Source organism: Phymastichus coffea, unplaced genomic scaffold (assembly GCF_024137745.1).
Source record: "Phymastichus coffea isolate CEN01 unplaced genomic scaffold, Cenicafe_Pcof_1.1 PCOF00061, whole genome shotgun sequence".
Taxonomy (NCBI): Eukaryota; Metazoa; Arthropoda; class Insecta; order Hymenoptera; family Eulophidae; genus Phymastichus; species Phymastichus coffea.
Genome location: NW_026706872.1, coordinates 1,312,159 through 1,334,355, shown reverse-complemented (window position 1 = coordinate 1,334,355; position 22,197 = coordinate 1,312,159). Strand labels below are relative to the sequence as shown.

General features: G+C 40.8%; 2 protein-coding genes across 8 annotated transcripts; one reads left to right on the top strand and one right to left on the bottom strand.

Moving 5' to 3' along the window:
- Positions 1-439: 439 nt before the first annotated feature.
- Positions 440-3,112, bottom strand: LOC131666852 (N-lysine methyltransferase KMT5A-A-like). Of its 3 annotated transcripts, none has more exons than XM_058939842.1 (5): positions 2,551-3,112; positions 2,058-2,483; positions 1,809-1,999; positions 1,512-1,737; positions 440-1,439 (listed from the first exon to the last, which is right to left on the bottom strand). In XM_058939842.1, the coding sequence occupies exons 1-4, from the start codon at positions 2,824-2,826 to the stop codon at positions 1,527-1,529; spliced, it is 1,104 nt and encodes a 367-aa protein (XP_058795825.1). In that variant the 5' UTR covers positions 2,827-3,112; the 3' UTR covers positions 440-1,439; positions 1,512-1,526. The 3 variants fall into 3 exon arrangements, with proteins under 3 accessions (XP_058795825.1, XP_058795826.1, XP_058795824.1); XM_058939843.1 differs by having other exon boundaries at positions 440-1,737; positions 2,551-2,792; positions 2,859-3,111; XM_058939841.1 differs by having other exon boundaries at positions 440-1,737; positions 2,551-3,110.
- A 1,064-nt stretch (positions 3,113-4,176) lies between these two features.
- On the top strand, positions 4,177-18,852 carry LOC131666848 (uncharacterized). 5 transcript variants are annotated; one of them, XM_058939834.1, is made up of 10 exons: positions 4,177-4,297; positions 5,347-5,683; positions 7,607-7,839; positions 8,673-9,075; positions 9,299-9,636; positions 10,051-10,414; positions 10,484-10,931; positions 12,819-13,150; positions 13,661-13,845; positions 14,128-18,852. In XM_058939834.1, exons 2-10 carry the CDS (start codon positions 5,555-5,557, stop codon positions 14,189-14,191), a joined length of 2,496 nt encoding a protein of 831 aa, XP_058795817.1. In that variant the 5' UTR covers positions 4,177-4,297; positions 5,347-5,554; the 3' UTR covers positions 14,192-18,852. The 5 variants fall into 5 exon arrangements, with proteins under 5 accessions (XP_058795817.1, XP_058795815.1, XP_058795819.1 ...); XM_058939832.1 differs by lacking the exon at positions 4,177-4,297 and adding an exon at positions 4,365-4,500; XM_058939833.1 differs by lacking the exon at positions 4,177-4,297 and adding an exon at positions 4,434-4,533.
- Positions 18,853-22,197: the final 3,345 nt, after the last annotated feature.

Genomic DNA, 22,197 nt, shown 5'->3' with positions numbered 1-22,197 from the left:
AAATTAGCAAACAATTATTTGTTCAAATTAAATCAATAAATTAATATATGAATTGGTTATAGTTACGTGTATGTACACGTAAATTAAAAAATTAGAAAAAGAACATTCATGCTCATTTTAAAACATCAATAAGGATATTCAACACTGAATCAAAAATTTTTAGTATGTGCATATTCAACAGTTTTTTAATGAAAGAAATTTGTTGTTAAGTACTATCTATATTCTGAAAGTACCATGGTCACAGTTACAAATCAGAATGTGAATAAATTTTTTTTAAATAGGAGTCAAAATTTTGTAAATCTTTTATTCATATATTCAAATTATAGGTTAAAGATATTTTACAGTCTTCTCGAAACAGATCAAATTATGAAATGTTAATATCGGAAATTAAAGATTTTATACTACGTAAAAAAACAATAAATAAACAAATTGATGTAAGAATGGGTGACTTTATTTCTTTCGAAATGACTTCAAAAATTTGTAAGTATTTAATTAGTACATGTAAATATTTATAAGAATAACATTTTTTAAAGTCCAGCAATCAGTTTTTCTTGACCTAAATAAATAAATATATAACAGTTGGATCTGATTGATTTTGAAATTTTATTTTTCAGCATACCCCATTAAAGACGTTATTTATCCAGGAAATGTACATAGTTTTGAAAAATACAACAAAGATAATAAAAAAAATTCTCAAATGCAAGTATATTCTTATAATTGACTAAAGCCAATACCAATAGCTATTTTTACTATATGATAGGCTCACACACCATACTGGCCAATCATTTGGAAAATTTATTAATGCTGATAAAAATGGAAATAAAATAAAAAAATTAATTTACTCAACAAATGAGTATTCTCATTTCAATAATGTTAACATTCTGAAATACTCAAATTCTCATGAAGAATGCAATACTACAGTATCAATTTTAAATGACCTAAATATTTATGAAGCACTTTCTGAAGCTCCAGTTAATACTCAAAAACAAGAAGTAAAAGCATGTATGAGTTATTTAAACAAGATTCGATTGCAATTAAAAAAACGTAATTTCGAACAGAGTCTGTTTACACTGAAATGTCATTTGAGCTGTATTAACAAGGTAAAGATCACTCGTTCCATTACTTACATACACATTTATTGCATCAAACATTTATCAGAGAAAAACTATGAATTGGGATGAGTTTATGCAAGTTTTGAGAAAAGTTAATATTAATTTGGATCCAAAAAAGTTCTATTTGTTACTAATCAAGTTTGGTTTGATAAATAACCATGTGGTTCGTTATGACAAGGTTCTCGAATTATTATACTGGAAATGTCAAATACCACCTTTGATGAAGCATTTATACCCTTGACGATGGTATACACATCTAAAGTAATTTTATTTACAATAGTTTTTAATGTTTCTTGAATTACTAGATTTATCAAAGATATGGCAGTTCTGCAGAACAATGTACGAAGATATACCAAAATTCAAAGTTAAATTACAATTATAGCTAATTTTTTAAATTACGTTTCAGAGTGATATTCACAAATTTAACCATGGATGATTTTTAATTGATTCTTGGTTTCTATCTCCATAGTCATATAAAAGTTCTGTGCCAGGTGATATGTCAGCTTTGGCAAACAAAATAAGATGGGGTATCCCATTGACTTCAATAATCCGTGATGTTAAATTGCCTTTACGTGAATGATTGATGAGTCTGCCTAATTTTCCTGACTCTTTTGTGGCATCAATGCTATAACAATCAAATTAAATTGTTACTCAATACTCTTACATGAAAAATGTGTTATATCAATCTGCACAAACCAGTATTGCCGATCCTTGTGTTTGAAATAGTACATATAGCATCCAACATTTTTACGTTTGGCATATTGTGCTTCTCGCTGTTTGGCTGTAATTCCATCAATCAGGTCACCAATATATTCAATAACAAAGTCACCTTTATAAAACTCTTTTGTTGTTATAATCCCACGTCCTTTTTCATTAAATTCTTTTATCTACAAATATTTAAATGTTTTCTTAATATAGATTATTTTTCAAATAATCAAGTTTTACCTCTAATCCATCTTCTACTTCATTCATGATTTTTTTTTCTAAGTCATTTTGCTTTTCAATGTCAGTGTCTTTTTTTAATTTTCGATCACTTCTGCGTATTGCAAAATATTCAGTAAGTTTATGATTCCTTAAATTTGACCTTTTGGCTTGTGATAAAGAATTTTTTGTACTTTCTATACTAGAAAGTGATGAATGGCTGTTCAAATTGTCTTTATTCGGCTCAATTTTCTTAGATTTTTCATCGATATCTTTCACAGATTCTTTTAAATCTAAACTTGAAAAATATTCTGTAATGCTATGATTTGGTGAAACTACATGTTCTTTGTTCACCCTACTTTTATTTTTTTTATTGCATTTGTCATATTTCATTGAGGACTCAGTAAAACATGAAGATTTATTTAATGTTTTGGATGTATTTCTAGTTACCTAGATTAATTGTAAATTGAATATAAACTAAGAGAACAACAAATTAACAATCAGTAAAAAAACTTACTCTTTGTTTTTTATTATCTACTTCCTGTTTAATTTCTATTGGCTTCTGTAAATGAGACTTCCAAAAGAATTTTTTTGAATCTTGTTTGATTGCTATGTTTATTTGAGTTTTCAAATTTTCTTTATGATCCACATCGCTATTACTATTTGTATTTTGTTTTTTAACATCACATTTTGTAAATGTTTCTTCTACTCCAAAAGATGCGTCAACGACACTCTTCGAATTGGTCATGTTTCTTAAAACTATTGTTGATAAACTAATAGTTACAATATTCATATAAATAAGAAATACAAGGATTTATCAGTTACCATAACCAAATACACATATATAACATCCCTAATTCCATTAATTCTAATATTAACTTTGCTCCCTTACGTTGCCAGACAGCATTAAACAAACACTCCACTGTCCCGCTCTTTTTACACGATGTGCGCATGCGGATAATTACGGATGGCTAATAATTGTCAATATAGGTATTTATTGGTTACATAGTGCTCTTGATATAGTGTCGTCCAGTCTCCACTCTCCACTCCCCTCCCTAGCGGGAAGCAGGGCACGTGACTAGCTTGTTTACAATGAATTAAAAATCAAATTATAATTGTATTGGTAAGGTGAAAAAGGTAAAGTGATAAATGTTTTTATTTATTAATAAATAATAAATAAAATCAAAATGAGTTAATAACAATAAATAAAATAAAAATGATTTTAGTTTGAAAATTACTTCAACTACCCGGTTAAGTTTTTTCAGTATATTCTGGAAAAACATGGGACAAAGGTATAGTTGAAAATGTAATTAGCTTCTTCATTGATGGTGAGAAGCCTTCGGCTGTATTTTCTCTGTCTCTTTGTCACTTACTTTGTTAAAAAGTACTAAAAACTATCTAATAATGTGTTTGTCGTATCAATGTTGAATGGAAATTTTGCTGTACACTTACAATAAATTTATATTTCTTTTGTCGATATTTCTATCTAGGAATAATTTGATGGTGTATCGTAGCGCGAAATTATAAATCAATGGCGATGATATTGCTTACAAGTTAATCATCGAAAGATTTAGGATTGAAGATCAATTTATTTAGAGTTTGTAATTTCCATTCGATATTCGACTGGATACATGCGACCTCTGGTGAAAAATCAAGCTAAGTTGAGCCGGCTCTCGTGAGTCCACCTGAAGCCATCCTGAAGCTGAGCACTGAGCAGTGAGCGTGACTCATGTCTGACCACAGCGGCTTGATTCTACTGAAAACTGGTTTTGCAGGACACGACTTCCTCTGTTCCTTGAGCTTTCATTTGCTACGATTTTCCTTTGGTTGGCTTAGCTAAACAAGAAACAAACAAATAGGCTGTCACATTTACTCAAGATAATCTTGTGCAGTAAGTAATAAAGAAGAATAAAGGCATCGTCAATAGTTACATATCTGTACGTTTGGAAAACCCGCATACGGCAGGTCGGCTTGGCACACATCGATAAGCGAGGCTGAAGCGCGAACGCCGAGGCGAGCGTGTAGGTGTGCGCGCGTGCCACTGGCGTAGAATCGTAGAATGCATCGAGAAGGAAAAACGAAAAAGAACAAGCAGCGACCGCGCGGGTCGCTTGGTGGCGCGCAGCTGCGCTGATAATCGGCAGCGGCGTCACACTGGTGGCGGTGGGCTACGCCGCAGCGCCAGCAGCTGATACAAGCTGCTAAGTGGTGTAGCTAGTGCAATGCAACATTAACACACGCACAAGACCTCGTCCACGGCAACTGTAAGTGCGTAGCTCTGACGAGGCCACTGGCGCCGCTGCTGCTGCCTCCTGTCTCTCTCTTCCTACGACACTCGGCAGCTATTGTTGACAGTAGTCCTTCGCCGCTGCTCGCTGCAAGTAGCGATGTGTTCCATATTGATCTTCGAGTCCTCGCGCTAGACTGCGCTCTGTGCCTGCCTGCTTGGGTCGTCATTTGTTAAACAGTACGTCTTTCCCTTCTTGTCGCTCTTGCTTTGGTGCGTTCACGCGTGTGTGTGTGTTTCCAGTAAGTAGAGTAGGCGTGCGTTCATTCACGGTCGAACCCTCCTGCTGCGCGAGCAGCATCGCCTGGGCCCCCCCCCCCCCCGTGCTCTTTTTCACTGTATGCCGCGCGCACAAATGCACGTAGTTGGCCAAAAATACCCTTGTGTATCGTGGGAGGATGCGACGACGAGCGTTTGATCGATATCACGCATCACTTTATTTGCTGCACACATGTGACATGCTCTTCGGACGGAGCTACCATACTCGTTCGACTGGGCACGGATGAATCTACTGAAGAGGACAGAGCGAGAGAGAGAGAGAGAGAGAGAGAGAAACACGAATCCGAGAGCTCGTCTGCGTCGTTCGGTAGTTTGGCAGGGCTTAGGCTTGCAGCTTTTCGAATGCAAGCACGCGTTCAATGACAAATCGATGGCTACACGCTAGAAGAAAACAATGAGAGAACTGCACCTTGAGGTGCATAGGATCTCATACGTCCCGCGCGAGTTGCTGTACGGCATTTATTTACGCAGCTAATACAAAATCTTAAAAACTGCCTGCCTTTGCATATCGTGTCCCTTCGGCTTTGCTTCCTTTGTCTACACTCGATGTCCATTTTTGAATAGAATTTCGCATCGCGAAAGAACATTACAAGGTCGGGGAAAGGAAGTCGAAAGAAGTAAGGACTGAAGAAGCCTTTACATCGAAAGTACTTTGAATTCGGCAGCGGCGGCGACGGAGCCGAGCGATCGATTAGAATCCGGCGATGACAGCGGCCTCGCTAACGACGTGCACGGGATCTGTTGCAGTTGCAGACGTCGACGAAAGAGCGAGGAGCGAGCGGACAGCAGCGCGCGACGGATCGCAGCAGGAGAGTGGCAGCAGCGCAGACAGTGTGTCCGTCGGCATGAGGATTAGCGTGTGCGGCGGCGGCGTCGGCGGCTCAGCAGCACTCGGCGGCGGCGTCGACAGCGGCGGTGGCTGCGGCGGTGGCGGCGACGAGTCGGAGCAGGAGACATGGAAGCAGCAGCGGCTACCTCTGCATCGGCAGCCTACGGCCCACGGCAACGACTCGGCGCCGGCGCTCCAGCGACGCGCCAGGCCAGTGTTGGCCAAACCCTTGACGTCGTGAGAGCTCTACACCAGGTTGGCGCTCGCTGTCTCGCCGCGGCACTCCTACGCGAATAAGTCGCTGACTGCTGCTCGAGTGGGCCATCGTTTGGGCTTTCGTAGCACCGCTCGCGCGTTCGATGATCGTCGGAGTGCGTCGCCTCTGCGTGTCGCGAACAAAATCGAAGCGCGCGTTTCCCGGAAACTAGGCTACTAGTGACGATGATGCTGGCTCGAGCCCTCCTAGCCGCCTCATTGCCTCTCTGTTGTCAAGGCGAGGCGAGGCGCCGAACTCGCGACCATCCGTAAGCTCCGTGAGCTGCCGTGCACTTGAGCAGACGTTGGTGCTTTGCATTCTGCAGAGAGAAAGAGAGGGGGGGGGGGGGGGTCAAAGAGAGAGAGGCCGGCATCGCTATAGCATTTTGAGCGAATCTCAGCTACTGCAAACTCGAAAGCGCAGCTTGACAGAGCGTCGTACGGCTGAGCCACATCAAGCTATCAAGTGCTTTTTTTGCCTTCTTCTAATGTCTAATTACAATGACATCGTTTTGCCAAGGGAACTGTAGAATAGGTGCGTTCGAGCGTGTGTACGCTGTATAAAATATGTACGCTACTGGCAAGTGCAACTCTCCGGAAAAGGTGGCCATTTTTCCTGGCTGAAAATTGACTCCTGAAGCAAAGGCGAAACAAAGCGAATGTTTCCAGTGTATACGGAAGGAGTGTCTGTTTCTTTCTCTCTCGCGCGCGCTATTAAAAGTGAAAGTAGGTTGGAAAGCAGGAGCGAGAAATGGAATCAACCCACGAATTCCCGGGCGGGTTTCGTGCTCGTGAAATTGGCGTGATTTAGCAAGCTAGCGAATCGATGCCGGAGTGTAATATCTTTATGGGGAATCTCTTTAGAGCTTTGATTACTACTGCTGCTACTTAACCGCTCGAAAGTAAGCTTGTTTCGAGCTTCAGAGGCATTGCGCCCAAGCGAATATCCCGACGATGGATGAATCCTGTAAATTTGTAAATTGTTGGAGTAATCGGACGATCGAACGAGCGAGTGCTATGGATGGTAATTTCTTGGTAAGTAAACACTCGCTCGCTCCTCGCTCTCTCATTGATGCTAATTCCAGCTTTGAAAAATCGATACCACGTAGGTTTCTTGCTATATCCCTACACATGACTGCACCGAGCCGCCTTCTTGTTCATCTCGATACTCTCTGCACGTGCATCGAATTTTCTCGAGTTTATTCTTCTAGAAGAACGGCTAGTTAGCCAGACATTGCGTTAGCATTACAGCAATTATCACGAAAAATTTGTCCAATGAATCGCGCAGAAAAGGCGATCTGATTAGCCGTGTGTAGAGAAAATGGCGCGTTTTTCAGTCTCCTTTGATCGTTAACATGCTGCAAGTAGCATGAAAATCATCGAAAATCTTGATGAAAGGCTGTCCGTGAAACCACCACTGCGACCCTCAGCTTGTGGTACTCGCCACAGTAAGATTGGCCCTTGAACTTTTCAAAGAAATCCAGCAGTTTGGTCGCAAGCTTATACTCGCACAGCTGCGACTAAACTGTTGTATTTTTCGAGCTAAATTAGTTGGGTGCGAAGGAATTTGCATAAGTTTCTATTGGAGGCGCGCTCCACTTGTTCGAGTAGGCGCAGCGCAGTAGGAGCAGCAGCTCGCTCTCAACAATAATTAAACCTGATGAGTAATGTGAAGCATTAGCCAGACTCATGCGGCAGAGCGAGCGAGAGAAGGGAGGCGCAGTTTGACCCTGACCATGAAGCTTCGTTACGATTTCCACATCGAGCTTCTCTCTCTCTCTCTCTCTCTCTCTCTCTCTCTCTCTTGCCGTCAGCGAGATTAATCGTTGTTAATCGAAGCGTTACATTACACTCGCTGTTTGTTCCGCTGTTGCTGCGTTTCATTTGCACAATTAATTGACGTGTGCGTTTCGTAACTGGCAGACGGTGATATCGCTGCGAACGGCACTGGACTCGTCGCGCGAGGAACTACGACGACTGAAAGAGACGACAACGTATCCGAATCAGAAATACGGCGAAGCTGTCGAGAGACTGGCCATTGAGAATCACGTGCTTCGTAGCAGGCTACTTAGACATGCTGCTGCGACCAACGGCAAGTGTTCGACCGACGCTGCGACCAGCCCAGCCAGCAGTCTCGTAAAAGCACACAGTGAACGGTGAGTAATACCGAGCTTTTTCCCTGCCCCGGCCACACGCGCGTCTGCTGCTGAGATTTTCATGAAAGTGGTAAGCCAGTCAGTCGTAATTCACACGCACCGGGCTTTTTCTCTTCCTCTTCCAATTCATCATTCTTTTCACTTGTTTTTCGCATTCTTGTCCAGTGTCTCTTCGCTACAAGTAAATACTTTTCATTCCGAGTCGACTGTCAATCAGTTTGCCATTTCGTTGATTCCCAGCAGCCACTTATTTCTGTCAGTCGAGAAAAGAAGCAACGATTAAGTGGGATCAAGTAGCTTAAGCGTAAAATGCAGTTTTTCTGGTTAGGCGCAAGACGACGCAACCCTTGCCAATGGCACTGGGTCTTTAGCCGCGTGCAGGAAAGAAACTGCGTAACGTACATTGCTACGCGTTTGTTTGAAAAGCGGCTATTGGAATTTCATCGCGATCAGCAATCAGACTCTGCATCGCAAGCTTTTCTAATATGTCGAATGCTTTTAATATCGAATCATTGCCCTACGCGCTTTTAGCAGTTCGACTTTGCCAAGAATATCTGCTCATCGCGCGTACAAGCGTTTGCCGCTAAATTTGCAAGTTTCGCATAAATTAGTATATGCGAAATGACCGTTGAGTGTAGTCATCGTGAGAACAAGTGAAGCGATGTAAAAAGAAAGCCAAAGGGGAAAAGCGGCTAGGGCGTAGGAGGTGTTTTGTTATTCGATCTATCGGTCTTCCTGCAAGACAAATGCCCCAACGTAGTCTGCCGACCGTCAACCAACTTACCATTCCGCTTTCATTTGTTTTCATATATGGAATGATCTACGACACTCAGTCTGCCGAATCAAAAATCGGACAAAATGGAGTCCGACAGCACGGAGCAGACGCAGCGAACGAGCGACGAAACCGCGACGACGACAAGTACACGCCAAGACGAGGAAGAAGCCGTAGCAGCAGCAGCAGCACCCGTCGCCAATAATCCGGGCAGCGAAGAGAAGGCTGCGACTGCTGCTGGTCTCGCCACGGAGGACAGCGACGAGCCACGGCAGCGGCAACGAACCAGCAGATTGAGTGGGCAAGGCGCCTCAAACGAGTCGGAAAATGAATGCGAAGAGCTCGACGACATCGAGTTGATTTTCACAACTGAGGAAACACACCGAGATGTCGGTCTTCAGGAGGATCTCGTGTCCATTAGCGACACTGAGCACTGGCAGCAGCAACAGCGAACACCTACGCCGGTGAGTTCCATTTTTCCTTTTGCTTTACTCGCACGAATTAAGAAGCCACATTGAATGATTGAATGGAAAATCTGGTCTCCGACGAAGCGTGAATGAACAATTTGGGGGCAAACTGGCAAACTGACAAACTGACGTCGGCTTTCGAAACTCTTTGCACGGGTTGGGTTGAGCTAGGCAATGACTAGTCGGGCTTCGCACGAGAACAAACAATTACCAATTGCAGATCGAGCCAACGAAATCAATCCTAAAGACCAGTCAAGCAAAGTCGGCCGACCAGCTGGATTCGGTATCGTCAACGGTTGGCCCAGCGTTGGCGTGCAACGGGACAACGACAGCTTCACTTGAAGAAGCGGCGTCGTCTCAAGGTAGCAGTATCGACCGCGAGGAAAGCGTCGACAGGTTCGACGAGAGTTCGGCAAGTCGGTTGAACAAGATGTGGTCGCAATGCTCAGTGCTCGTCGAGACTGACATCAGCAAGTGCGGCGTTCTCGAAGAAATGGATCTTCAGGCGAAAAACGCTCAGAGAAGGAATACGTTGGCTGCTCCGCCCACTGCTTATAGGTTGGTCTTTTTCTTCTTCCTCTTCCTCCTTTTCGCTCCTTTTCACTCCTTTTCACTCCTTTTCACTCCTTTTCACTCCTTTTCACTCCTTTGACTCGACTCGCGCCGTGCGCTAAGTGCATATGCAAAATGTGCGCGCGCCAAAGTTTACGTAGACGTTGCAGCTTGCAGATTTCACCGCGATTTGAAGCATGCGTCGACCGAGTGATATGTATGTGCTTTCAAAGCTGCACCGAGGCGCGGTGGAGTGTGTGAGACTCGGCGCGTCTTCGAAAAACCGTCTCGTCAGGCGCGTTTTCGCGAGCACCTGGACAGTGCTCACAAGTGTGTTATTAGCGAGTGGTACGAATTAGCGCGGCCTTCCCCTCGAATGCCCTGCCGAGGCGTGACGGCTGGTCCTCCGAATGCCCGCAGGCCGATCATCCACCGGGAAGCTCTGGCGGTCGGCCGGCGCAAGTCGGCGGCGCCCTTGCGGCCAGTGCTGGATCGCTCGGCAGCGGCCGGGGGCGCGCGCCGCGAGTCCGGCGCCCAGACGGACATCTCGGCGCTGCCGGCCCAGTGGCGCTCCGAGAGCTACCTCGCGCACAAGGTCGCCCACAGCTTCACCACGCTGCCCAGCAAGTTCGCTCTGCCGAGCGGCATGCCGTCCGCGCGACTGCGGCTGTCCGACAAGACGAGGGAGGCTCGCCGGGTCCTGCTGTCGGACATCAGCTTCACGAGCATGGTGCCCGAGCTGTCCAGGAGCGCCGACCACTTGTGCCAGGAGCCACACAACCAGGTGCGCGCTCGGCCGGCCGCCGCACTCCTCGACAGCCACGAACCCCGCTGAGCCGCCGCGTGCTTTCAGCCCCCGCAGGCCGGCTGCTGCGGCGCTCGGCCGCCCGGCGCGGACGCCCAGCGCACGCCCGAGAGCAGTCGCCGCGAGCTGTCCTGGGGCTGCCGCAGCGGCGCGGCCTCGGCGCTGCCCAGCCCGTGCGAGTGCCGCTCGGCCGGCGCCCGCTACTATCGCGGCAGCAGCCTGACCTCGATAGCGTCGCCCGCCGGCGAGTTCGGCCCGTCGAGGCGCCACTCGTGGCGGCCCAACGCCACGGCCTCGTTCGACGGCTGGCGAGCGGCCGCCGTCCTTCCCGTCAGTCAGACCTGCAGCGGCGCGGCCGGGCCAGGCCAGCTGGCTGGGCCCACTTGGTCGTCGATGCCCTCCTCGCCGACGCACGTGCAGCCTCCTTCGGCGGCGTTCGTCGCTCGGCTCGCCGGCGATCCGCCCAGCAGGACCAAGTCCAAAGTCACCTTTCAAGGTTGGTATAGACCACTCGTGCACTCTTGTGGCTCGTTCGCGTGGCTGGGCTGCTGCCCTACATCGTCGATGCTAGTTTTCTATATTTCAAGTTTCTAGGCAAGGCGAAATAAAACCAGAGCTTTCAAGTCTGACCGCACTAAACTTTATTCAATCGGGAACTTTAGATCTGCAATGTCCATGTTCTGCGCGCCCTGAACTTTTTATACTTCAGTTGAATTTCTTATTTTTTTCACACAGACGGAAGCCATAGAAACATTCTTTACCAATGCCTACTTTTCGCTTAACATTAAGAAACTCGTGAATTATTATGATTATCGACGCACAGAAAAGTCTCAAAGGATAGTGGGAATAACAATCAATCCTTTATGAAAAACGTTGTCAACAGTCAATTCAGGACTTGGATTAACTATGACAGTTATCGACTTCTGCTAAACTGCCTATCCTAAAATTTCAGTATAGCTGATTCGATAGTTTGCTAAATAATGCCACCAAATATTTGGACATAAATATGACGAAGCTTTTTCAGAAGCGTGTTATAAATAATCAGCATGAAAATGCGCTTATGCTAATTACATTATTCATTTTTCATTAAACTCTTTGTGTTCTCTTATACAATAATCATCATGGCAATGTTTTATTTCACATGTATATGTATGTTTACTTTGGCTGTGAAAAGAGTTACAGTGTTAGCTCAAAAAAGTTTTCGTGTTGCACTGTCACTTTAAAATCCCTTGCAGTGTAAAGGTGAAAAGCCATCTTCGATTTACTTATTTCCCCTAAAGAGTAAAAAATCTTACTCTTCTAAAATATTGATATTTGATGACGGTGAAGGTCGTAAAGAAGAAGCGATCGATAAATACATTATAGCCAGAAAAATAATCTTGAAAAATGGCGCATGAGTGTGACGGGCTTAGTAGCCGGTGTTCGTATTGCGAGCGAGATTTGACGTCTTGCTAAGCAGATTATAATTTGTTAGAAACATTGTGATAATTGAAAATTCAAACAATTTCATATACAATTCAAAACGTTCTCTACACGGTCTTTTATACGAGTATAATGTTAGTATACTGATGCGGAGCTTGTAAAAATACTTGATAATCATTGTTTTAAGACGAGGCTAAGCAAAATATAATTTTTTAATTGAATAAACATACAACTGGAAAATTAATAGATACCCTTTAACGTGCTATTTCTGATAAAATTTATAATGAATTGACGAATGATTGCGTTACATAATAGCATTAGTATACACCACTTCATGCACCAATTGACAATTTCACTTGCTTCTAACTTAGACAGGTATTTAATAAATGCTGTAATTCATTAATAATTACTGATTACTCAGCTAAAAAGACTAAAACTTACATTGAATCTTGTTCTTATTACTAAACAAATGTTTTTTACTAAACAAATATTTTCGAATTGGTCTGAACGATTTGCAACTTGTCTGATTTGTTCAATACTTTACCCCAAACATTGTATCGTAATGTAATGGAATTTTCGAAAAAAACAAACAAGGTGGCAGCTCACAAAAGAAGTATTGCAACGAATAATTTTATTCAGTGTATTCATATTTTCATCGGAAACTAAATCGTGAAACAAATTTATTAAACAAGTCTAAGAGTTTGTTTTTCGAAAAACTAGATGGAATATTACGAGCCCACGAACGCAAACACGGTGAAAGCTCCGAATTAATTTGTTCCATGACTTTCGTTCGATTTTGCTGTTTGAAAGCGTAATTATTCATTGCTCTGCGTTCATTTTAAACTCACTGCTTATCGTGCTGATGGTTCATTTGTACAAGTTGAAAGCGATGTAAGGCGAAGAGCGAAATTAGTTATAAGTTCAAGTTGACAAAGGCCTCAGGTGCGATAAAACTTTGCAGATTGCCCGATGATCCGCGGTAGCCTGCCGAACCTTCGAAGCGAGTCGCTGGGTGAAACGAGCGGCGATTCCACGGAATCGTTGCTCGACGAGGCAGAAGATTACTTGCGGCGTAGCATCGATTCGATGCTCACGATAACGAGTCCTCGCGGCGAATCACAGCACCAGCAGCACCAGCAGCACCAGCAGCACCAGCAGCACCAGCAGCACCAGCAGCACCAGCAGCACCAGCAGCAGCACAGCGCCAGGAGGAGGCGGGCACGTCGACACTCCGAGCCCGACATGCTGCGCGAATGGCGCCCGCCCCAGCACGCCAGACCTTACTTACCAAAGGTGAGACTCGGGCCAATGCATTGGTCTGCTACACGCGTATGCAGCACTATGTACTATTCAACCCATTCCCCGGTGTATATGCGCTATTGCGCGTCGGTAAACAATGAATCAGCTGGAAGTAACGCGATTCTAACTTGTATTGTTGACCTTTTATATATATTCACTCGTTCATTTCGTTGACTTATTTATAATTTTTTTAGCTCGATCAATAAACTTTATTGCTTGAATGATGAACTATCGGATAACTTAAAAAAAGTCTAGGTGCTAGCTTCTAAGACCTTTATTCATTAGCTTCGAGTAATTTAAATATTATTTACAGTATCGGAAAATTTGTCAAGTGTACAAATTGTAGAGTTTAAATCATGAAAACGTAGACTGAGTTGAAACTGATTTGAAGGCGTATTCTTACGTAATCTGGCAATGTTCGTTTCTTTATGAGACAATTGTAATAAACCACTGTATCTCTGTCTTGACTACATACGCGCACGTGCTTGCTATATATATGTACAGACAGCTCGCGATCTCAAATTGGATCACCTGGTTAAGCTGATCTCTCCGGAGGGCAGAATACTCCAGGGTCGAGTGCGCTACGTGGGACCTGTCACTGGCCGCGAGGACGTTCATGTCGGTGTGCTACTTCCTACCGACAATGGCAACTCCGACGGCACTTTTCATGGCAGGCGATACTTTGATTGGTAAACTTTCATTTTTTCATCTGTTCAAGCTGCAACCAACGTGTTTTTCGATCGATTCTTACGGCAACACGATGACGCGCGTGTCGATAACGCGGAAAGCCTTTGTAGTTTTCGAGAACTGACAGGCGTATCATGGCCTCGATCAAACTTAACGAGCGTACATAATAGCTAACAAAGCAACAGCCGTCAAACGTTTGCGCTCCCGGGGTGACAATGCCCCAGTGGCAGGTCCGAAAATAGCTGCGTGCCACTAATCCTTGACCTTCATACATGCACATACAGCAAGCCGCAGCATGCGGTCTTCGTGCCGTTCAAGAAGGTCGTGTTGGCTTGGTGCACCACTTGACCCGAGGTTCAACCGCTAACGCCATTGCCACCGCAGATATTGTTGTCTCAACACACCGTGTAAACTGGATATCCTTCTTCGAGGCGCATGGGCTATTCGATGGATCGTTCGCTTTCTTTTGTGTGTAGCTAGACAATTCACATTATTGCATCCAGAGATTCCTTACGCGGGCGAGCTTCTGCTGTCGATCGATGTTGACCATTGTGCACTTTCGCTCAATCGATATGTATATATCTATAGAAGACACTCGGGCAAAGCAGGGTACCTCAGCGTTATTATCAGCAATAATTTCATTCGGATACATCCTATTCAAATATTGACCACGGATTTTTATTCTTTTTGGAAAATCCTATCCAATTATATTTTGCTCAAAATATTTCTATGTCAAAAACTCATTCTTAGAGACAGTAATCATAAGAAGCCAACTTTCAGAATTTAAAAAAATCCAGGCAAAACAGGATACCCACGAAAATCGGCAATCACTTCCTTCAGAGGCACGTGAACCACATTCTGACAATGGATTTTTGTTTCTCTTAAAAAATCTATCGATTTAAAATTATTTTAAACTGCTCTGAATTTCTCTCTGTTTACGTACGCTGAGGGCAATTTGTGGATATTTAATTAATTTAAAACGAGATTGAAGCAATATTTATGAAAAAGGAGTATATACCTCGCTTTGCCTAAAAGTCATATTCTTAAACTTTTTATATTAAAGTGGGTAGAGTTGATAGAAATAAAATCTAAACAGCGTTGTAAAAACTGTAAAGACGTACTAAATTGATAGTTACCTATGCTCTGTTTAAGCTTGAAGTTAAAATTCGTTAAAATTGCAAAGACTTTGGTAAAAATGACGCTCTTTGTTCAATCTGTAATGCCGACTGAGTTTTTGTGCAACCAGCCGGATCTATACCCTTGAAGAGTACTTGTAAGAATGCTGTTGGTCCGGTGATGCGAAAGTATTTTTAAAAAAATCATAGAGCTACCCTGTTTTACCTGTATCTCCTATATGTATAGGGGGGCGTGAGCATAGATGTTTGTACGATCATATCGAGCCGCGCGCGATCGACTTATTCCCATCATGTATGTACACATGTGCGTATCCAATGATGGGACGTCGCTGATACGCGCGACAAGCAAGACGTGAGTACGTACAATGTATATTTGACTTTGAGCAGGATTGAGTCATTGGCGGATGCGCTGCTGTTACTATGCCAATGATTGCTCTGCCTCGTGCGTAGGTACGATGCGACGCTTCAATTATCTTAGCGCATTTTTTGATGTGCCGTGTTTTGCGAACAATATATAGCTTTTCTGCAATCGAAAGTACAATTCTAACGCATATATTATAATCTATATATATTTTTGATGTATTCTTCTATAATTTTCAAGATATCATGTGTATACATACGTGTGTGCCTTTTCACAAAAAAGCTTCTCCATTGATTTCGCCTAAGACGACGATAGTGAGTTTCCAAGACTACATTACATTTACTAGTTAATATTTTCCCTTCTCGAACAAGAATGCAACAAACCAACATATGACCTCGAGGATACACGTGAGACTCGTCGATCCGTCAAAGACTTGATCTTGCGCATGCTAGATAGATAGAAGTGGCTTTCGCGAACAACAAAAACAAATATATTTGTGATCTCTGTGAGTGGCTCGCGAGGAAAAGCATATATACATATATATTTACAAAAATGCGACGCTGTAATATTTTTCTGGTAAGTGCGCACGCGCCGTTACGCATCACTTGTAGTTCATGTATGAAAAAAAAAAATATATATATACAGGGTGTCAATTAAGTCCCGGGACGCCTGAATATTTTCTGAAGTACTTCAGTTCTGAAAAAGGTCAAGGTCATTCCTTTAGTAACATTCAACGCGGAATCCGATGGTGACCTTGGATTTGACCTTGAGATTAAACTTCAAGGTTATTTCAAGGTCAACTTTATTTTTTTAAATGGGAACCCCTATTTTTGACAACGGCAATCGAAAGAGCGGAAAATTTTACGTCCAAAACGGTATTTTTAAATTTTTTTCATGGCCTTGAGAAGGTCGATTTAAGGTCAAATGCTTGAAAAACTGCCTAAAAGCGTTTTTTTAATTTTTAAGATATCGAAAAATGACCTCTACAAAATTTGTTCAGAACAGAGTGGGCCACCCAATGCACCAAAAACCTTTGACCTTTAACCTCATTTTGAAGGTCATTTCAAGGTCGAAGTGTTTTTTGTAATGGAAACCCCTATTTTTGACCCCGGATTCGCATATAGCGCGAAATCAGAAAGAAACATTCAAAACGCAGTGAGTGGAAAAAACTTATCCGGCAAAAAAACTGTACCTATGTCTCTGCTTGCTCCTCATTTAAAACAACTTGACTTTCGGTTTGGATAACCCGTTACTTTATTATTCAAACAATCAAAGGTCAAAGATAAGGTCACTGTAACATGCTCTCAGTAGAATTTAATAAATTTAGCCCGAAACATTTTGTAAATGTTTCGCGAATAATATTGGATCTAAATTTCACATGACCTTAGCGATGAACGTCGTGGATCAATCGAAACTCAACGTAATACCTTATCCAAACGTCGGATTTCGCGCTATGTGCTAATCCGGGGTCAAAAAGAGGGGTTTCCATTACAAAAAACACTTCGACCTTGAAATGACCTTCAAAATGAGGTTAAAGGTCAAAGGTTTTTGGTGCATTGGGTGGCCCACTCTGTTCTAAACAAATTTTGTAGAGGTCATTTTTCGATATCTTAAAAATTAAAAAAACGCTTTTAGGCAGTTTTTGAAGCATTTGACCTTAAATCGACCTTCTCAAGGCCATGAAAAAAAATTTAAAAATACCGTTTTGGACGTAAAATTTTCCGCTCTTTCGATTGTCGTTGTCAAAAATAGGGGTTCCCATTTAAAAAAACAAAGTTGACCTTGAAATAACCTTGAAGGTCAATCTCAAGGTCAAATCCAAGGTCACCATCGGATTCCGCGTTGAAAGTTACTAAAGGAATGACCTTGACCTTTTTCAGAACTGAAGTACTTCAGAAAATATTCAGGCGTCCCGGGACTTAATTGACACCCTGTATATATATATATATATATATATATATATATATATATTAATACGTGTACGAGGTGGAAAAAGCAAGTTTTTGAGTACCTGCAGTCAATTGACAGTTGTAATCCTTATACGATTTGACGAGCACGTACGCATAGACAACTTGCAGTTTATTATATATAGGATTTATCGTTGTGTATAACGTTCAAATAATCATTAAAAACAAACTGATTGTACAAAATTGCTCAAGCAATGACAGAGCGCATTAACATGTAGTATTTAATTCATTGCCAATTTACTGGTGTTCCAACAGTATTGACTTTGCAGATTAACAACAAGCCTTGAGTCTTCCTTAATTATCTTTCTTTATCATTGTTTTGTTATCAACTTTTTTTTTCAAGCATTCTCAAGAATGCAATTAATTTTGTATCTTTTACATGTAGCTTAAGCAACTTTGTTATCTCAATATGCACTTTGACACTCACTAGCTTTTAGTTGTCTGCGTTTCATTCTAAGTACTTGTTTTACTCAAGGGCTGTTCAAACAAAAACCTATCTAGCTGATAGTTTTTCATAATCAAAACAGTCTATCTCCATTAAAAAATCTTCTATCTATCTATGTTCAATGTCAAAAAACTGTAATATAATGAAACAAGTCCAGTACATCTTGCTCGACCGTTATACATATTTTCGAGGAGCTGATGATGGCTACAAAGAAAAAATTAACAAATAAAATATACAACATATGATATAACAGTGGATAAATCTATTATATATTATATAACGACAAGTAAAAAGAAGCAGAAATTTAAATGTAAAGCTGTTTAAATGTGACGTAGAAATGAAAAATATCGATACGATATATCTGTTCACGATTGTTGGCATTGATTTTGAAATAACACTCCATAATATATGTAGAAAAAAGACGCAGCTTCCAAGTTTTTTTCTTAATGTGTTAATTCGATATATTGGCAGAGCTTTTATCCGTAGTATTCAAAGTATCGAAGCGGATATGTCTATTGATTAGAAAATGTTTGAGGAATTAATGTGCCCGCCAAACAGACTTAAATTAGCCAAGTGTAAAAATGAAACTGTTCGCGCAGGCAAATCTTTGTTGTATTGTGGTTAGCAATCGAGCATAATTAATCGTTACCTAGCTAATTTGTTGATTTTGAAGAATATGATCTGTACAGATTGTAAGTTGGACCCAAAGAGATATATTGATTACGATGATTTGAATTAAAATTTGAGTATGTTCGTGTGATTATCTTCTATTAGGTAAATAATGACTCCAATTTTCTTGAAAAAAGAAAACGCAAAATAGGTCGAAGGACGGCGTTACGTATGCTTTCCAACGATGACACGAGGATTGCGCAGTTATTTTTAAATTTTTATTTAATTGATTTTTCGTTTACGCACATGCACGGGTGTATTTCAAAATCGAAATATCCTCAAACATTGAAAAATCGTTGAATAAATTAAATAAAAAGAAATCATGGTCGTCGTTCCGTCGCTGTGTAGTGATTGTATATCACAAAGGGATAGCTCACGGCTGAAAACGAAGTGTACCACTATGGAGTGAATAAAAAATATTATTATCGTAATGGATATATACCTTTTTTCCTGTCTATAGCTTTCACATTGTGGCGGTTTGTCTCTCTCTCTCTCTCTCTCTCTCTCTCTCTCTCTCTCTCTCTCTCTCTCTCTCTCTCTCTCTCTCTCGGCACATTTAAACAAAAGAAAATCAATGCTATTTGAAATACACAGCCATTGCTATAGCGTTGTTGATTATAAGTGACGTCCGACGATTTATATTTATTTATATTAACTTGTTCCTACAATAATTTATGTAATCATTGTATCAAATGATATTGTCGCCATTGGATAGACGGTATGAATTTTTTCTGTTTGCAGTTGTCTACAAAACCAAGTGTTATACAATAGCCAATAAATTTATTCCACCTACGCGTCAAGCACATAACAAATGTCATTATACACATTTTTCATTCCCAACCATTTGTATCTTAAACAAAAAAAGTAAGCTCCCGCCTCATCCTCTTGGAAAATTAATCCACGCGAAGCCCAAATTGGTGCTGGATCAATGATGAGACGGGTAATCAGCATACCAGCTAAAGGCTCCGTTTGGCCCGGTGTGAGCGCCAAAATCAACGTAATCCAAAATGTGAGCAGTCGCTCTCTCAGTCCTAACTGGTTGCTGCTCGTATTCGTGATAAAGTGTTACTGGGACATAAGTCTCGGCTTGCCGTGGCAATCGAGAACTGGCAGAGGACGACGCTGAGATGGGATTCAACTCGATCACGTCGACTCCGTCAATAGGAATAGCAATGTAACGAGGACCAGCGAGTGTCAAGGCGATGCTGCATGCGACCGACAGTAGACGCTGAAAAGTTTGCAAAGGGTGAGAAAATTTCTACTTGGCAATCCTGAGAGAAAAAGAGAAAGAGAGAGTTTTGCTTTACTGGGAGTCGGAAAGAGACTTCATAATATAGTAATTAGACTGGAGTGCCGAGATGTAAGTTTTAATGAGCAATTGTCAAGGTTGGCGCAACAGTACCCTATTTGCGTTCTCTTCAAGTTTGTTTCTCCCTGTACCTAACACGTCGACGTTCATAAATCTTACAAACTCGTTCTTAGCCAATTTAACAATACTTTTTCTTACCGCTGGAAAATGTCATGGAGTAATTAGCAAAATATTATAAACTCAAGTTTCTCAAAGTTCGATTCTACTTTCACAACTTTAGTTATTGTTGATATTATTTTCATTTTCTCAGAAAAATCAATACCCAATTTTCCCAAATAAGTATGCTGTAATAGCTTTCATTTATTGCAGTGCGTTTAAATCACTAATATAACTAATCGAACAATCAATTCTACGTATTATACTGAAATAAATTGCAGCACTATTTTACAATAAAACTGTAAAATCGATGAAGGGAAAAACAAAGCAATAAAGGAAAGTGAACGTTACCAGATAAGCGGATGAAGAGTTGAGGGGCGTCATGCTGATATATTTCTCGGTAAAACAGGCAAGTTTTGCGGGCGAAAACGTTATTTCGACTGAACAAGTCAGTCCGTGGCGTCGTTGATTTTATACGGTTTCGCTTGGTCGCCGCAGCTTTCGCCACGATATCGAATCCTTAATTACGCCCGTCTTGCGTGGCAAAAATCCTCCTCCAACGTCGTTGTTGTCGTCGTCGTTGGGACTTTAATTTTTTCTCTCCCCACCCATGCCTGTTAAGTTAAGATCTTTTACCCATTTTACTTCCGATCACGTTTTTTAGCGTTGAAAAAGCGGGACAGTCAAGCCGCGCGCGCGTCCATATCTTCCGCCTCGACTTTTTTCCTCTCTTCTCTTTTTCCTCTGACAACCGCAGCAGATAGATAGATAGATAGGTAGGTAGGTAGGTAGGTAGGTAGGTAGGTAGGTAGGTAGGTAGGTAGGTATCAAATGATATCGATAGGTAGTGAATAATGATGGTTATATTTGATCTGTTTTTATTTCTTTTTACTTCCATAACAATCTACACTGTACAAAACTAAACTTGTTTAATGCCCGCAGTTTCTATTTAAAGTAAAGTTTACTGCTAAAAATTTATAGAATCACTCAGTTACTAATGTCACAGTCGTTAATTTTACAATAGAAATCATAGTAGTAATTTGTAATGAAAGGTGACAATGAACAAGTATTTGTTTCTTGTTGATGTACAGCGCGAACCGCTGCTATTTTTTATTTTATGTCACTTGCGCTTCGAATCATTTACAATTTACAACCTTAATTTATCAATGAATCCGTTTCTTTTAGGATAATAAAGTGTAAGGTACAAAAATATACAGTGCCTAAGAGTAAAAAAAATATTTTTATTAAATTTAGCATCGCAGATGCTTTTTAAAGCTCTTTAGATCGCACTGGCCTGTTCAAAGCACAATAGCAGCTCAAAACTTATTTTAAGGCACATTAATTGCCAGCTTCAACAATTCAGTTGAACTCAATGGAAAATTAAGTTAAATAAAGATGACTCAAATAATAAAAAACTAAATAAATTTTGTTTTTTAATTTAAATTTAAAAAATTAAATTTTTTTAAATACAAAATTACTATTAGATTTAATTTTATGCTTTCAAATTCGACAATTAATTCAATAAAGTAAAAGAATAAAAAAAATTCATGTATATATGACTTTAGAATTAAAAGTATTGATGTTGATACTGTCGAAAATTATTATTATTATTAGCTGTGAAGTTAATTAATTGGAAATTAATTTTCACAGCTCTTATTTAAGTTTTTACAGGATTAATAAGCGATCCAGCCGCCATCTTTTCGTCATAAGGAAGACCATTGATATTCGATCACGTATTTGAACAATCAAAACTTCCTTTACGTAACAAGAAAGTAGTGCATAATCAATCAACTTGTTGTACTTGAATGATTTAAAGGTATCACGGTTATGTTTACATAATATAAGGAAGACTGTTGAGTGGTTTCACAGATATCTTTGATATCTTTATGCCAATATCACGACTTTAAAATCTTTCAAAAATTTTAGTGCTCCTAGAATCTTTTGAAATCCACTTGATAATGCAATAGAGCAGCTAGTTTATTAAAACTGCCTAGTTATTCACAACATTTGTTATTCATAAACAAATTGTTCAATTTGTTTCGCAAATAAAATCACATAAAATCACAATAAATTATATTTCTTGAATGTTGGTAAAATTTTTTTAGCCCTTTGTAGGTAACATAAATATGTTTTATTTCGTTGGGACTGGAACGACTGAATGAACAGTAACGTGGAATATATGAAATATCTAGAATTTATCTAAATAATAATTGACGGCTTGAAAATAAAAGGAAACTGAAAGTAAGGAATTTCTTGCAATCTATTAGGTAGACGAAAGATAAAGCATCGACAGAGAATATGTATAGAAATA